This window comes from Centruroides sculpturatus, unplaced genomic scaffold, assembly GCF_000671375.1.
Source record: "Centruroides sculpturatus isolate CEXI.00-Female unplaced genomic scaffold, Cexi_2.0 scaffold287, whole genome shotgun sequence".
Lineage (NCBI taxonomy): Eukaryota > Metazoa > Arthropoda > Arachnida > Scorpiones > Buthidae > Centruroides > Centruroides sculpturatus.
Window position 1 is genome coordinate 45,030 of NW_019384456.1, and position 18,862 is coordinate 63,891.

At 27.6% G+C, this 18,862-nt stretch overlaps 1 protein-coding gene across 1 annotated transcript in view; it reads right to left on the reverse strand.

The window, feature by feature from the left end:
- The window catches only part of LOC111620680 (cilia- and flagella-associated protein 58-like), a 47,409-nt gene extending 28,547 nt beyond the window's left edge, over positions 1–18,862 (reverse strand). The window contains exons 1-8 of the mRNA XM_023362659.1: positions 18,842–18,862; positions 13,962–14,033; positions 13,583–13,720; positions 12,847–13,006; positions 6,618–6,700; positions 4,402–4,593; positions 3,516–3,677; positions 845–1,132 (exon numbers count right to left, since the gene is read on the reverse strand). Of these exons, the coding sequence (XP_023218427.1) occupies positions 845–1,132; positions 3,516–3,677; positions 4,402–4,593; positions 6,618–6,700; positions 12,847–13,006; positions 13,583–13,720; positions 13,962–14,033; positions 18,842–18,862 (1,116 nt within the window). The remainder of the gene's footprint in view (positions 1–844; positions 1,133–3,515; positions 3,678–4,401; positions 4,594–6,617; positions 6,701–12,846; positions 13,007–13,582; positions 13,721–13,961; positions 14,034–18,841) is intronic.

Genomic DNA, 18,862 nt, shown 5'->3' on the forward strand with positions numbered 1-18,862 from the left:
CCATACGAGAATCAGATGTTAGGAATAGATAAAGAATATGTTGGGGTTACTACTAGAAATCTAGGGGTAAGGATAAAAGAGCACAGATATGATGTGAGAAAAGGTTCGAATGCCACAGTATTGTCTCAAATGGCGCAAACGGAGGGTTCGATAGTAAGATGGAATGAAGCAGATATACTGAAACAAATACACTCCCCGACCTTGGCAAAAACGGCCGAAAAATTAGAAATTTATAAAAGCAAACTTAAAGGGAATTGCATCAACGCAAGGGATGCCGAGGGACTTCCTTCCGCATGGAAGTTTGCAGTTAAAAACTTCAAATAAGAGCAGGAGCTTTAATATTATGTATATAAAAAACTCTGTATAGTTTAGTTGAGAAACTCCGTACAGTTTATTAAGCATTATTAATATATAGTGTTATCGATTTGTCTATTAAGTTTGAAGTATTAATATTTTGTATACACAATTTATTTGTTATATTTTAATATTTTATTTTTATTTATAATTTTAGCAGCATTTGTATTAATTATATTATTTAAAAACGTTATTTTGCTGTTAGTAATATATTGGTTATCCGTTATTAATATTTATATTTTTTGTATTTTGAACTTGTTGTTCTATTTTTTGAAATGTTCTAATTTACCTGACGATGATCCATTGATTGGATTGAAAACGTTTGTGTTAAGAATAAATCTCTCAGCGAGTGAACAGGTGTTGATTTAGTTATAGTTTATATTTCTTACTTTCTTAACAAACTTTCTAAATTCTTTATAATGATAACTATCATTCTTTATTGAGTGATAATTATTATTATTAAAGTTCATAAAAAAAAATAAATAAATACCCTTTTGATTTCATTTTGTAGATCTAAAATTTTAGCCTTTTCAACAGCTAATTCTTTTCTAAGCTTTAGATTTTCATTTTCTTCTTGTTTCAATTTTTCATTAGTTATTTTAAGTAATTGTTGTAAATTCTTATATTTTGTTTTCCATAATTCAATTTGCTGCTTATATTGGTTTAATTCCTGAGTAAGATCCTTAATATCTACTTCAGACTCTTTTACTTCTTGTTTTAATTGAATTATATGATGTTGGAACATATCAATATATTGACTTTGTTCTTTGAGGTCTTCCTGTAAAATAATAACAAATACTTAAATGTAAAGAAATATTTAAGGTAATGTAAAACCAAAAATAATTTGTGGAATTTCACTGTAATTATTAAAAATATAGCAATATATAATTTTTAAAACTATAAATTTAAAAATTATGTATTTATCATTATATTTTTAATATATTTAATTTTATAAAGTAATATTAATATTGTTAGGTATATTAAATACTTGTATAAGATGTCACGCCAACAGTTGTGTTAATTCAATTAGAAACTTCAGACTAGGAGGCGTTAAAGAGAATTAAAAGGAATATTTTAATCTTGCAAGCGCTTTCAATGTAAATATATACATTGACCTCAGGCAATTCAAAATCGAAAACAAAAATTTTTTTTCGATTTTGAATTGTCTGAGGTCGATGTGTATATTTACGTTGAAAGCACTTGCAAGATTAAAATATTCCTTTTAATTCTCTTTAACGCCTCTTAGTCTGAAGTTTCTAATTGAATTAATATTAATATTATTATTATGATTATGAAGAAAACAAATAATAATACTTATATACAGAATAAAGTACATTCTATATTTTAAATCAATTCCCTTTGATTATTTTAGTGCTGGAACAAGCATGCTTCACATGCATACACTTGTGCAATGCTGGGAAAGATTTCTTTGTCCTTGGTTAGATGTTTAAGTTTTCTGTATAATCAATGTAGTTGTCTTGTATATCCAATTGTCTAGCATTCTTAAACTCAAAACATTCATTTCAGTTTCATAATGTACTATTATATCACTTCTGATTTTGAGTTTTATTTATTTATTTTCATAAAAAATTATTATATTATGATTGTTTGAATTTCTGAAGAATTTTGTACGTTATTGTGACATCAACACAATGCCAGACTGCAATTTTTAATCATGTTTTTAATTTGTTTAATTTAAAAAACATTCTCTCCACCTCAAATTAGTAGTGTCATGCCCCTGTACTGTATATCATACTTTTCCTGTTAGCAATAGTCATGCCAGTCATCTGTCTAACTACAGTTGACCCCCTATAACGCGGTAGATATGTTCCACTTTATAAGAATTTTGCATTGTAGGAGTTCTTAAATACATGAGCCAATCACAGCCCGGCACATGTGCAGTTTACAGACTACTGCTGTTTGAAAGGTTTTCTTCCATAAAATTAATCGATTCTAGACTAATTTGACTCGACATTTTTAAAACATGTATAATTTTTTGGGAATAATCCATATAAACTATGCTATAAACAAAAAATTGTAGGATTACTTACCGAGTGTGCACTGTTTGATGACGGCATTGCTTAAACTTGTTTTCGTCATGGAGCGGCGCACCGAACGGTGGACGCGTTTTCTGATAAGTTTTTTCTTCGAAAAATTCGTTGAACTTTAGAGACATCATTAATAGAAATAATTTATATGGCCGTTGAATAAGAAATGTTTTTTTCACAAGAAATGTATAAAATTACAGTACTGTATTAGACTTACAGTACCTGTCTGTATTATACTGTACAGACAATAGTAAACTCAACTTACCCGCCTAAACTGTCTGTAGCATGTAAGTAGTTCGGCTGCTCGTCCACTATTGGTCCAGATTCGACCAATCCTGTCGCAACACGAGTCTGCAATGACGTTTTACCGCATTTTACGAGTTCTTTTTAGCGTCATTATACAAATACAGTTGCAATTTTTTCACTGCAATATATGAATCCACATTCCGAATCCTCAATATACGAATCTGCATTATATGAACCCGCGTTATAGGGTGGTCGACTGTACTTTCAGGGGAAAATTTTTGAATTGAAATAACATATTGTCCAGTTTACGTCAAAAGTTTGTACATAGTTAATCAGGGCCTTCTCTTGCTGCTCCTAAGCTTTCCGTATCTGGTCTCAGCTTTCATCTATCTAACTCCATTCTCAGGATTAAGGACAGACACGCAGATGGATTGACAACAGTAAGAATTTATGTCTACAATTTTTTCAAATTGCAACCCAATAACTACATTTTAATTCAACAGAAAATATGAATTAAGAATTTAGATTCAGCTTTTTATCAACTGTTCTGCTATTTCTCTATGCATATGGCTATGCTATGGTAGTTTTTGGGCTTTAAACCCATTCCATTTGGCAAATCAAAAAGAAAAATGTTACTATGTTAATAAAACAGTACGTTGTATTTATTTTGTAACTATTTGGTTCCTCCTTAGCCTGCTGTATTGTTACTGTATATATTTATATTGTAAAAATTAATATTTTATGAAAAATAATGTTTTTTAAACCCTATCCTTTTAAAAATCCTGTGCATAAGTCTATAATAATTTATGATTTTAATAAAAAATTACATCAAATGATAATTAAGATTTGATCCATGTATAGATTTACCTGTGTTTCCATTAATACTTTCTTACATTTATCATAATCTTTATATAATTTGTTTAACAAATTTTCTTGATATTCAAAATACTTTTCTGCTTCTTCCAATAAATTCTTTTGAGAAATACACTCAGTTTCCAACATTTTTACTTTATCTGAAAAATGATGAGTCTGTAATAATAAAAAACATATAATATATATAATCTTTAATGAATATATTCTTTTATTAATTAAAATGTAAATTATATAATTTCTTAATTATACAAATTTATTAAACTATCATTTTATAAAAGACATGTTTACATTTTGATACATTAGTTTAAAAGTGAATTTTAAGATTTGCTTTAATGAGAGAAAAATTTTTAAATAATGAATTTAATAAATAATTTTTTTTAAGATTTACAATTTAATAAATAAATTACTAAGTTGAGAATCCAATAGTTTTATTTGAAAAGAAACATTTTTGGACTCATTTGGTCCATTATCAGCTCTTCATGCAGAATTAAGAACAAACTACAATTGATGCTTGATTTTAGAATATTTTATATTTAAAATTTATACAGAACAATAAAAAGAGTTACACAAACTCAAAACCCAATATAATTGATGAAATCAGGGCTGTGGAGTCGGGTCGGAGTCGTGGAGTTTTGATGTTTTAGCCGGAGTCGGAGTCGAAGTCGGTAGATTTTTACGCGACTTCCACAGCCCTGGCAGGGCTGTTGAGTCGGAGTCGGAGTCGGAGTCGTGGAGTTTTGGTGTTTTAGCCTGAGTCGGAGTCGGATGATAAGGAAAAGTTGGAGTCAGAGTCAGAGTCGGTAGATTTTTACGCGACTCCACAGCCCTAGATTAAATCCAAATGATTAAAGTCAAATGAGCTTAAATTGTATAAACTCACATTATTTTTTAAATCCATTATTTCTGTTTTTTGAATAGTTGTTTTCTTTTCTAAATGAATGACCATTTTTCTTAAATCTTCAGTTTTATTTTGGTATGTTTTAAGTTCTTCTATCACAGCCTCTGTCTTCTTTTCATAAGTAGAAATTAATATTTCTTTTTCTTGTTTTAACTTATTTTCATTGTGTATTTTCTGAAATTAATTGAAAATGCATTACGGATTAATTAGAATATGAACTGTTTAAATTTAAAGAATTGCAATAAATCAAATAAATTTTAGAATTGTAATCATTAATTACTTAAATGTGAGACTAACATTTAATACAGATATTGATAAAGATTTTTATATTTAACTGAAGAACCAACCATAATGAGATTTAGTTAGAGGAAAATAGACTAGCCTTACAATCATTTTTTAATTATAAATTGTAATTATGCTAATTTACATGCTAAATGCATATTATTTGATGTAGCTAAAAATTAGAAAATAAAAAAAAAGAATAATGAAACATATTTTAAATCAATAAATTATATACATTATGTTATAAATTATAACTAGAGTCAAATATGATTTTATCTTTTAATTAATATTACAAGATTAAAAAGCTTGATAAAAAATTTGTGAGAGTAACTAAGATTTTCAAATATAGAGACTCAGATTTGGGAGTCATATACAAGTCTAACAATATTATAACTTTTTATTTGGACTTGATACTTTATGAGTCCAAGTCCAAGTTTTATATATGTTAAAAAAAAGAAAAGAATTAAATTTCTTTGGGTTTTAAAACTAGTACTTCTTTACTATTACTAATAATGCTTAGTTCATCATCACATCTATAATTCTAATAATATACAGTATGTGATATTGAGTATGATTTAGTTAGATATTTAACTTTATTTCAGTTTGTATATTTTTGTAGATTCACAACTGATAATTTCAAACATTTCATTGTCCAGGACTAAAATTCATGTAATAAAAATTATTAATTTTTTGACATTTAGAATGAAAATTGACAGATTGATGCTAAAATGTATATATGCATACATGTATAGGGAACATTCTCTATACATGTATTCAGTGGTGATATTCAGCGGGTTCGCACAGGTTCGGCCGAACCCGTTGTTAACATTTTCAAAGTTTTCCGAACCCATTGTTAAACACACGTAACATTTCTCAGTGGTTTTGTTTCTTTTAAAAAATATATTAAAATATACGTATTATACTCTGTAACACTACTAAACTAAAGCCTTATACCCCGTTTGCCATGGTGCAACCTCCATCGACTGTTTCAATCTCGACTGAAACGAGATTTAATCGCGATCGACTCAAGAGAGTTCTTGAAACTAGGTCCACTCATACGAGAGATCCCACAATCCCACGCGCGCGAGAAAATACAAGATGGCTGCGGAACACGTGTCGGGCTATCGACAGCGAAATAAAAAAGATATTGTATTTTGAGAGACGATGACATCTGTCTATTATTATAATAATACTTAATGATAAAATAAATGATTTAGAAAACTTTTTTCTTGAGAAAAAGCCAATTTTTATGTTTATAAAATATTTTGAATGAAAAATATTAAAATATGTACAAAATAAACCATTTTGTACATATTTTATTATTTTTAAAAAAAATTTTTTATTTTTTTATTATTTATAAAAAAAAATATAGTTCTGGCATAAACAATGTTAAATTTTAAACTGATGTAATTTTGCAAACACATCTTTTTTATTTATATGGGTATCTTAAGGCCAGTTTTTGTGCTAATGTTGCTAATGCACCATTTGAGCGAAAAAAAATTGTTAAGGAAAAATTTTCTGTTAGCAAACCCTTTGTTAAATATTTCGAATATCACCACTGCATGTATTTCACATATGAAATAGTAGTCTGCAGCTACTATTTTTATTTTTATAACCTTTGTATTGTATACACTAATTACATATTTTTCTTTCTTAATGTTTGAAGAATAAAAGTTATAAAAATCAATAATAATATTTATTACAGTAAAATAATAATGTAAATGAACAAACAACAACAAAATAACTTTTGGACAAAATCTGATGGCCAATAACAACAAAAAAACTTAATTGAAATTTTAAAGTGATGTTTTTTATTAAACTATTTAAACAAATATATTATATAATTTAAGGCTATTTAAATGCAAACAATTTGACTTAAACGTTTTTAAATGTCTATGAAAAGAATTTTTTCCTACCTTATGTATTGCTTGCTGATGCTTTTTTAAATGATTTTCATTTATTTTGTTTTGCTCCAATTCATTTTTCATTACTTCAAGCTCTATAAAGGAAATATAAAGTTTTAAGACTTTTCATAATGATAATGATCTTTAACCATTTTTAAAATTTTTTAAGTTATTTCTGATATTGTATTAAAATACAAATTAACTTTTACATAATAATTAAATTTTAAAAGATGTTTAAAATTTAAAACATATAATGCAAGAAAGTGATAAATATGATTATTTAGGTAAAATGAAATTTAAAAATTGTCAAATTTTCTTTCATCATAAAAAATTATTACATATTAATTTGAAATATACTAATACTTATAGACATATATTATTAAGATATTAACATTGAACAATTTATAACAAAATGCTTTGAAGGGTGCTTCTTGTCAATATTACTAATACTAGTATTTTGGCTTAGCAATCTATTTTCAAGAACAATACCAAAGAGAATACTAACATCCAATTTTAAACAAAGCCAGACAATAGCCATTCAGTTCAATTTAAAAAATTTATATCATATAGCAACAAAAGGAAATTTAAGCAGTATAAATCAGAATAATAATTACAAAAAATGGTTTTAAACACAATTTACAAAATAAACAAATATTTCTACAGAATTGGAAGATTTTTTTCTTTTCAAAGATATTAGCTCTATATCCCTGGCCAGGACAAATAGTACAATTGTAAACTAATAAGATTTCAAACTATCTGAGTTCAAATTAATGAGGATTTCCTGTATATATCTATACTAATATTATAAACAGGGCCATACCGTGCTATGATGCAGAGATGCGGCTGCATCAGGCGGCACCGTATGGGGGTGGCATAAGCAGCATTCAAAGGGTGGCATAAGCGGCATTTAAGAGGCAGCATTTCGAAGATTTGCATTATACTAAGAAAATCTACTGCACGGCCCTGATTATAAAGAGGTAATGTTTGTAAGTACTGTATGTAAGTTTGTATGCAGCAGGTAATTTCCGAAACTACTCATCCGATTTCATAAATTCTTTCACCAATATTTAGAATGGAACTTCAGGATGGACAAAGGCTGTATATTATTTCGTTAAACATTCATATAAATTAAAAGATATAATCTAGGTTAAGGCTTTTATGTCCAACAGATGGCGCTACGAGTACGATGCCCTAAGTTTGCTTTTCTGTAAGGCATTATGCTTTTCTGTGAAAATGAACTAAAGCAGATCATCATCTATCTATTTATATAAATAAAAATGTAATGTTCGTTTGTTCCTACTGATTCCTTTGAAATTTTGACACAACGCTGCATTCGAATACGCACGTGTTTTTATATAATATACATGTTGAAATTCAACCCCACTGAAGGGAGATGGTTAGGATTAAGACTTACGGTAAAGAACTCTGATTCTATTTATACTATTTTAGATGTGGATTTTTGCGTTTTTGATTGCGTTTTAATAGGGTACGTCAGCAGAATGTACACTAACAAGAAATTTTTCGAAAAATTCTCCCTCCCCACGAGGGAAGTGTTATAAATTTATAATAGATACATTTTGAGCCACAACAACGCGTGGCGGGGTCTCTAGTATATATATATATATATTTTTTTTTTTACCAGTTTCCAGTAAAATTTCAAAAAAACCCATTGTCTACAATATGTATCAAATATTCATTCTATAGTTTAAACTTTTTTTCATTTATTTTTAATATAATTATTTTCTTTTGATTTAGATGACTAGTGAAATTTTTGAATTTATTTCATCTGTACTTTTATCATTATCTTTAATAACTCAATAAGTTCAATTTGTTCAATAAGATTTGTAGGTCTAAAGTGCCAAAATTATTTTAATTGAGATATTAAGAAAAATCCCTTATGAATATTATCAAGTTTTAAGTTTAGTTTAATAAGTTTAACAAGATTATATCATGAAAGAATCATTACCCAAGCCATTATTCAGCAGACTCTCATATTTTAGGTCAAGTAAATGAAGAAATATCATAAAATTACAAACAAATGATTAATTAAAAAATTACATTACATTAAAAGATGAAAAAGATTAAAATTTATATGTACAGTATAAAATATTCAGAAATAATAATAATATACATATTCAGTAATATAATTTGTACATTACAGTCTATTAGTGACATATTATTATGTAAATATTATAAGCAGAAATTTACTTATTCTAGTGATGCCACGAATATTCGGCTACTATTCGGTATTCGGCTACTTTTTTTAATATTCGGTATTCGGCCAAATGTTGCATACTATTCAGCCGAATACCGAATCATGGAAAAAATGCACATATTACTCAAAAATGTATTTATTTTAATCACAAATTATTACATTTAAAGTCTATCAGTGGTAAGTTGTGATGAATGAAAACAATTTTTTCAGCATTTGTTGATAGCGAACGATTGTGCTTTTCCTCATAAACTATACCTGCTTCTGAAAATAGCCTNATCATCTATCTATTTATATAAATAAAAATGTAATGTTCGTTTGTTCCTACTGATTCCTTTGAAATTTTGACACAACGCTGCATTCGAATACGCACGTGTTTTTATATAATATACATGTTGAAATTCAACCCCACTGAAGGGAGATGGTTAGGATTAAGACTTACGGTAAAGAACTCTGATTCTATTTATACTATTTTAGATGTGGATTTTTGCGTTTTTGATTGCGTTTTAATAGGGTACGTCAGCAGAATGTACACTAACAAGAAATTTTTCGAAAAATTCTCCCTCCCCACGAGGGAAGTGTTATAAATTTATAATAGATACATTTTGAGCCACAACAACGCGTGGCGGGGTCTCTAGTATATATATATATATATTTTTTTTTTTACCAGTTTCCAGTAAAATTTCAAAAAAACCCATTGTCTACAATATGTATCAAATATTCATTCTATAGTTTAAACTTTTTTTCATTTATTTTTAATATAATTATTTTCTTTTGATTTAGATGACTAGTGAAATTTTTGAATTTATTTCATCTGTACTTTTATCATTATCTTTAATAACTCAATAAGTTCAATTTGTTCAATAAGATTTGTAGGTCTAAAGTGCCAAAATTATTTTAATTGAGATATTAAGAAAAATCCCTTATGAATATTATCAAGTTTTAAGTTTAGTTTAATAAGTTTAACAAGATTATATCATGAAAGAATCATTACCCAAGCCATTATTCAGCAGACTCTCATATTTTAGGTCAAGTAAATGAAGAAATATCATAAAATTACAAACAAATGATTAATTAAAAAATTACATTACATTAAAAGATGAAAAAGATTAAAATTTATATGTACAGTATAAAATATTCAGAAATAATAATAATATACATATTCAGTAATATAATTTGTACATTACAGTCTATTAGTGACATATTATTATGTAAATATTATAAGCAGAAATTTACTTATTCTAGTGATGCCACGAATATTCGGCTACTATTCGGTATTCGGCTACTTTTTTTAATATTCGGTATTCGGCCAAATGTTGCATACTATTCAGCCGAATACCGAATCATGGAAAAAATGCACATATTACTCAAAAATGTATTTATTTTAATCACAAATTATTACATTTAAAGTCTATCAGTGGTAAGTTGTGATGAATGAAAACAATTTTTTCAGCATTTGTTGATAGCGAACGATTGTGCTTTTCCTCATAAACTATACCTGCTTCTGAAAATAGCCTCTCACTATATACACTACTGCCGGGAGACGATAGATAAATCTTAGCAAATTCTGTCAGGCTTGGGTACTGTTTTGCGTTTGCTGACCACCACTTGTAAAGGTCTGCCGTCCGATCTAGGCGAACAGTTTTCATATAAAAATCAATCTCATTTGCAATAGCACTTTTCTCCTCCACATCCTCATCATTTTGCATATTTTCTGTAGCGACTTCGTCAAAACAGTTCCAGAAACTGTCGTGTATTTCAATGGTTTTATCATTTTCATTGATATTTCTTTTCTTACGAAATGGAGAAGAATCATCATCCGTACTAGTAGACTCGTCATGACTAATTTTCAGAGCTTCTAAAAGAATTTTTTGTTTTGCTCTTTGCGTTTGAACTAATCCCAGGAAACTGGTTTTGAAACGCGGGTCAAGAAAAGTGGCAACCAGATATTTGTCATTCTCATCAAAGTTGAACCGTGTTTCAAGCTCAACTTGTAGTGAAGATCTCATTCTCAATAAATTTGGTGTTCTATCTGCAGTCTCTTCCTTTCCCAGGTATTTCAACAATGTGACAACATGTGGAATCACTTCAGAGATGCAGGAAATACCTGAGCTGGTTATTTTCGTAATCTCTTCAAATGGTTTGAGAAGTTTGATACATTGTTCCATTAGCTCCCACTGAGAAGGTGTTAAATTGTTTAAAGACTCGTGATCAGTTATGTACAAAGAAACAGCTCGCTTTTGTTCTAATAATCGCTCCATTAAATAATATGTAGAATTCCAGCGTGTGCTTACATCCTGTACTAGTTGGTGGTTTGGCAAGTTAAGTTCTTGGCGAATGCATTTCAGCTTTTCTTGTGCTATACCAGAGTGGTTAAAATGGGTAACAATTCGTCTCGCAGCAACTACCATCTGTGTTATTTCCGTTTGAGACTTTAGCGATTCCTTGACAGCTCGTTGCAGTGAATGAATAAAACAATTGGCAGAATCATATTCTGCGTCTCGTACACCTTTTATCATATTGGCTCCACTGTCATGGACAAGTAAATGGATCTTGCTATGAGGAATATTCCATCTTTCTGCAATAGCATTGAGTTCTTTTGCGATATTGGTACCAGTATGTGAGCCAGAAAATGGCTTCATTGCTAAAACACCATGTTCAAGAATAAACTCTGGAGATATCCAATGCACAGTGAAACTCAAGAAACTCTGGTTATTGTGCTGACATGTCCACATATCAGATGTCACTGATACTGCTGTTGCTCGTGAAATACTAGATTCAATTTTCTAGCAAATTCTATTATATATATCAGGAATAATTTTCTCAGTCATGTAAGTGCGATCAGGTATATTGTATTGAGGTACTGCCTTTTCCATAAGCCTTTTAAAGCCGAATCGTTCAACAAGTGATAATGGTTCGTTGTCTAAGGCTATCATTTCACTGATTAAATAATGATATTTTATTGATTTCAGATCATTAATATCCCATAACAATTTCCTTTCAGTTGTTTCCTTCAGAGTTAACTGTTTCTTTTCTGATGTACCTGGTACTACCAGTATCTTGGAATCGGTAGAAGTAAGAGTACCATCATTTTTGCTGCCACTTGCTGAGGGAACAACAGTTAACATAGTGTACTGCTCGGCATGTTTGCTTTTAAGGTGGTTTTTCAAAGAAGTTGTAGCTGTAAACATAAAAAAATGAACACAATAATTAAGCAATGAAAAATCTGACATCAAAGAAGGGAATTCCCAAACACTACTAGCTTGAACTTGTATTATTCTGGCATCACTTAAGCCTCTGAATTTCAAAGATAATAAATAAAATGTAGACTATATTTAAAAGTAGGACTTATTTATATCAAGTTTATCAACGAAATACCATGTGTAAAATAAAGTACCGGGCAAAGAAAAACAAGAAATAAAAAATTACAAGCGCTAAATACTAAATGTGACAAATTGTTTCACTTAATTAATACATAATAAGATTTTACTTACTTGCTTTCTTTCCTTCTCCGCCACGCAAGATCTTGTTGTTACACAGCAAACACATAGCAAGTTTATTATCTTCACTACAAATCTCGTAATATTTCCAAATAGGCGATTTTTTATTAAATGGTGCCATTTTGTAAAGCTTTTGGCGAACAAACAGTTATATTTTTTAGTAATAGAAACTATTAGTAACACAATTTGATGTAACAATGAGCAAATAACGCATGTTGTGACACAATCTACTCGCAAATGAAACAAACCCTCTCTCACAATTTCTCTCTCTCCAGGCGGGACAATCTCACCCCACATTCTTAAGGATACGATTACATCACCCACCTGACATATGTGACAGAGCTGTGGACTGTCCATCAACACTTGATAACATCCACACACCTGACACATGTTACAATTGAACTTAACAACATATTTTGCCGAATATTCGGCGCTTCGGTTGAGAGCGTAGCCGAATATTCGGTATTCGGCAAAATCACTATTCGTGGCATCACTAACTTATTCTACATACAAACATATCTAGAAGTACCTTTCTGTAATTCCTCATTATGTGCTTCCAATAAGCTTTTCCTTTTACTTAATAATTCCAATTGTTTGATAAATTTATGATTATCATCTTTTATATTTTTTTTCTCTTTGTTCCAATTAATTTTTTCTTCTTTTAATAATTTGATCTCTTTATTCAAATCCTTTATTTGTAATAAAAAGGGATTTAATATTTAATAAAACCTTTAAAACTACAAAAATTAAATATTCTAAATATAATTTTAAATAATTTACAGTTTGAATAACATTAAAATAAATTAGTATGAAATGTTCTTTTTAACTCATTGTTTTTTTTTTGTATTGATTATTCATAACAATTATATATAAATAATATGTTCTATATGTTTAAGAAAGGCATGTTAAAATTATTGAAAGAAAAAATGAAACCTTATAGAAAGTTATCATGCATACAGGTAAATAATTGCAATAAATTATAACAACTGAACTTCCTATCAAATACTGGAGGTAATATACTTCCTTCTACCTGTATAAAAACCTTCCAAATCTCCAGTGATACTCGTTTGACGACATCGCTACAAGAGCGTGGTGTTCTATTTTTGATATTAACGTTGACTGTTTGAATTTTTGTAACGGTAGCCTGATGAAGACCCTGGTAGGGTCGAAAACGTTTGCTTAAACGAGTATCACTGGAGATTTGGAAGGTTTTTATACAGGTAGAAGGAAATAAATTATAATTATTCAAGTTATTTCATACTCACTTTTAAATTTTCCTCATAATTATTTTTTTCTCTTAATAATTTTCTGTGTTTATTAATACATATACCATGTTGTTCTTTTACGTTATTCAAATTTTTTTTAATTTCTTCAAATTGCAGTTTTGTATTGCTATGGTTTGTCTATTTGATAAGTATAAAAAAAATAAAATTTTTAATTTATTTATATGAAATGAATTTAATTAAACTAAAATTAAACCTAATTATAAATTTCTGTTTTTATTATAATATTTAACTTAACTTTTTCTTTTGAAATTTCTGTTTCCATTTTAATAATACAATCTTTCAAATTTGCTATTTCTTCTTTAAGTTTTTCATTTTCAAAAGTTTTAATCTCCAAGTCTTGTTTTGTTTCTGTTAATACCACTTGGATATTTGAAAATTTAGCTGTTTCTTTATCACAATCATCTTTTAGATTATGTATCTGATCATTTAACTAAGAAAAAAATTTTCAATTAAAAATTTAATAAATTTTGATAAAGTTTTACAATTAAAAAAATTTAAATTAAGACAGAGCATATGATTAAAAATACAATATTTATTTCTTATGAAAGACATTTTATTTATCTTTTATACTTTTGTATGTATTATATAATCAAATCATTATGCAATTAAAGACTAAAAGTTTTAGAAAATTTAAAAGAACTTCATTGAATTATAATTTGAAGTTTTTGTAAAAATGAAAATTTGAATATAGAAAATTTTGTAATACTGTATTTATGTTATTGCTTAGCTAGGAAAATAAAACATTTATTTACAAATATTAAAGACTCAACATTAACTTTATATGTATTAAAAGCAATCTTATAAGGAGCATACAAGAACTCAGAATTTTTATAATAAAAACTTATTACAATTTTCATTAACAAAACTAAATAAAATTATAATATTGATCTTCCACACAAACCATTTAATACAAAATATAAAATTTATTATAATCTGTTGCTTATAGAATTAAAACAATGAAGTAGATGAAAAAGAGAATTTCTTCATAATAAAGAAACTACTACTTGTTTTTATTCACACAATACATTTTAATCTACTTTCTAATGAGGACTATATCCAAAAATGTCATAGCTTAAAGTGAATAAAGTTACAAAGTTCTACAGTTGACTAACTGAGATTCTTTTGACTGGATGAATCTTTACAAAACCATAAATTCAGGTTTTTCTAATTTGTGTATAAAATATTTTAATCTAATAAACTTCATTTATATCAAATTAAAACTTTTAATTGAAATGACAAAAATTTTTTATTTGATATCAAATATAATTGACTAATAGTAGTGAATAACAGGAGTTTTTATAGCTTTAAGCTACCAAATATAAGAAAAGATTTTATCTTATGACATTTCTAGATTATAAATTTCAATTAATTTGTATAAACAAACATTCTGAGAGAAATAAATATTAAGGAAAAAAAGAATTTTATCTTATACTGATAACAGTATATTAATAAAAAAAGCAGCATAAATAATATTAAAGACAATTAATCTCTAACATAGATTTAAGACCATTAATCTTATAGTACTTTTTATACTATTATGAAAATTGGACTAGCCATTGTAGTTAATCTAATGAAGTAAGCAATACACCTTTAACAATGGGTGAGGTTGGAGAGATATTAACTGAGTCCAAAATGTTGCTTTTATCCAACTTTACCTATTGTTAAAAATGTATTGCTTAGTTCATTGTGCTGTTATAAACTTTTTCTAATATAGAGAAATATTGTACTCAAATGATGTAATTCTTGTATAATTACTTATCTAAATATAAATAAGTATTGATGTGATATGTAACTAATTTACAAAATCCTTTTTATGTTCATCAAGAAAATATCAATGTTATTGCCTGTAGCAGATTATTATTTATGAGGACTATTTTTAATGTAAGAATAATTTGAGCAACTTATCTACACTTATTGTTGACTGACAGCTTTGTTTAGGCTTACAGGGACACTATTAGTCTAACAGCACAAAACCTTTCTCACTAATTTCTAGCCTTATTAACTGGAGTACAAACGTTTTTGGCCTTCTTAATAGGCCTTCCTCGGGTACACTGTGGAGCGTCGGTTAGAAGAAGTTTAAATGCTGCGACACCTGGGTAAACATTGGCAGCATTTAAACTTCTTCTAACCGACGCTCCACAGTGTACCCGAGGAAGGCCTATTAAGAAGGCCGAAAACGTTTGTACTCCAGTTAATAAGGCTAGAGATTAGTGAGGAAGGTTTTGTGCTGTTAGTCTTAGAAATAGTTCTAGCTACATATGCAAAGTAGTGTAAACACTATTAGTCCCTGTAAGCCTAAACTAAGTCATCTCTGTGTTTCTTAGTGTGTTAAAGAATATTTATTAATATGCCTTCTTTATGACAACATATGTCCTCATGTTGCTGGAAAAATGCATATGTTGATATGAAATTTAGATGGGAAATCTTGTACCATTCTCCCTACAGTCTGGACCTGACATCATCTGGCTTTTATTGTTCATTGCAATGAAGAAGTTTTTAGATGGTAAACAGTTGCAGAAGATGATAACATTCTGGAAACTGTCTCTAACTGGTTCAATGAATTGGCAACAGACTTTTTCAATGAACAATCATGAAGCTTGTCTCTTGATTAGAAAATGCTTGCATTCACAATAGGAATTATGTGAAGTAATATACTATTGTATATTTAATGTAACAATAAAAATTTTAAAGTATACTAATTTTCTCTATTTATTTTAATACAAAATGGTTCTTATTTTAAGAATGATCTCCGTACATTGAATTGAACTTTTGTTTTTTTATATCTTTCCAGGAATATTGTGTACAATAAAATTTTACAATTATTATATATTTACAATTACAAGAATTAATTAGTTCAATTAAACTGTATTCAGAAAATAAATTTTATTTATTTCCCTTTTTGTTTGTGGGTTGTTTTACATACATGTCACATTTGACTGGCAGTTTATATGTATAAACTATCAGTCTATGCAATATCAGTTTTACACTACTGAATGTATATTTTTAACTATCAGGAAAAAATAGATTTTTTATTTTCAAGGACAGTTATAATATTATAATTCTATAGATATGGGGTTAACTAATTATTCACAATAATCATTATGATTGCATTTTCTAGCACAATTGAAAATTTAAAGTTTAACTATAACTTTGCATTATCATTTATCACTAACCAATATGAAAACTAACAATTATCAACCAATAAAAACTGAAAAATAGCATTAAATATGACAAAGTAATCAATTTAAAAATTTCAAATTATCATACTTTGGAATTTTTATTCTGTAGAATTGAAAGCAAGAACTCCTTAATTTTAATTGATCATTTTATAACTTTCCTGTACTAATAATAACTGAGTTATAAAATTAAGTGAGATAAGTAAATAAGACTGTAAGTAATGGAAATTTGGTTTTATTCAGTATGACATTAAAAAAATTGTATGAAAACAATTAAAAAATATAATTAGTACATTTAAGTTATAGAACTATTATTATTGGTTAATAGTAATTCATCCAGCATTTGTTTGACTGCTCTGAGTATAACAAACATTGATTACAATACAAAGTTTTATATGTACTTTAACTTGTATGTTTTGGGATTTGCTAATTCTGATATTGATGATAATATCTATGGATTTCATTATATTCCTTTACAATAAATAGATTCTATTGCATTCCTGATTCCAACACAAGACAGTCATTCCCAAATGTTATTCAAGCTAAAGCTTCAAGATGCTAGCATATGCTATTTAAAAACTAATTTTTGAACAGGATATAAATCTTTACTTTTTGTAAGTTTTATATCCTGAAAAATTACAAAATTTCATATAAAATTTATTATACATTATTATTTCCCACTTATTAATTTACCATTTTTATTTATTATTTTAAATTATTTTTTCTGTTTATTAAGCAAATTTTATAAAATTAATCTAACATAAGATAAGTAGAGTATTTGATATATATATAAATAATTATTGATAATTCTCACTTGTTCTATAATATTTTCTTTTTCATATAACTTTTTCTGAAATTCCTCTTGTTCTTCTGTTGAATTTAATAATTTTATTCTAATTTGTTTTATTTCTTTCATTAAATTATCATTACTAATCAACAATTCTTCTTTTTCTGCCTCTAATGCCTTCAATCTAAAAATAAAATATAATAATTTAATTATAATATTTTAAAAGCATTAAGTTAATAGTTACATATTTCATTACTTAAAAGATCTAGCATTAATGAAATTTTCAGAATAGATCATCATTTGATCCCAAAATATAATTTTCATCATAATCTAACATGATTATGATGATAATCATATCATTAGAATACAATTTCAAATTGCAGACCTATACATTCCCACTGTCTATCCTTTGTTGATCTCAAGAACGGGGTTAGATATCTGTACATCAAAACTAGACTTAGAAAGCTAAGGGGCCAAAGGCCACAATTAACTATACAGGGTGTCTATAAAGTTCATGTGGAATTTTAAAAATTTATAACTTTTTTAATATTTGTGATAGAAAAAATCTGTAGAAATATTAGAAAGCTTAATGTACCTAGTTTTAAGTAAAATTATTTAGTAACTCTTCAACACAATAATTTAACAATTTTTCGAAACTTTAAAAATACTTCTTTTTCAGAATTACATGTGACCCATGGAGTCAACTGAAGAAAAAGTAAACTGTGTTCTTTGATTGGCTGAACTTGGCTATAATAAAACAATAAAAAAAATATAAATTTTGTTATTTCCAACACATACAACATAATTTCTCTCACAAATACTAATAAAGTTATAAAATTTTTTAAATTGCATGCAGATTTCATAGATACCTTGTATATGAACTTCTGGTCTAAACTGGAAGTCACATGATTTCAATTCAAAATTTTTTCCAGTACAGAGTTAGATAAATGACTGGCATGCTTGATTGTTATCAGAAGTATGATGTATAGGGGCAAGATACCACTAAAATGCATACCAAATATGAGATGCTTAAAAGCCAAAGATCCCAATTGTCTATACAGAAACTTCTGGTGTGAACTGGAAGTCACATTATTTTTCTTAAATTAAAAGATGATTAAAAATTGCAATCTGGCCTTGTGACAATGCCAGAATAAATAATTGTTTTTTAAAGTTAGTATTTTTAGAATAATAATTAAAATTTTAATTTATATGAAGGTATTTAGCTTATGATAAAATAATTGATATACTAAATTATATATATAAATTATTATTTACTCTATTATCTCTTTTCTCCAT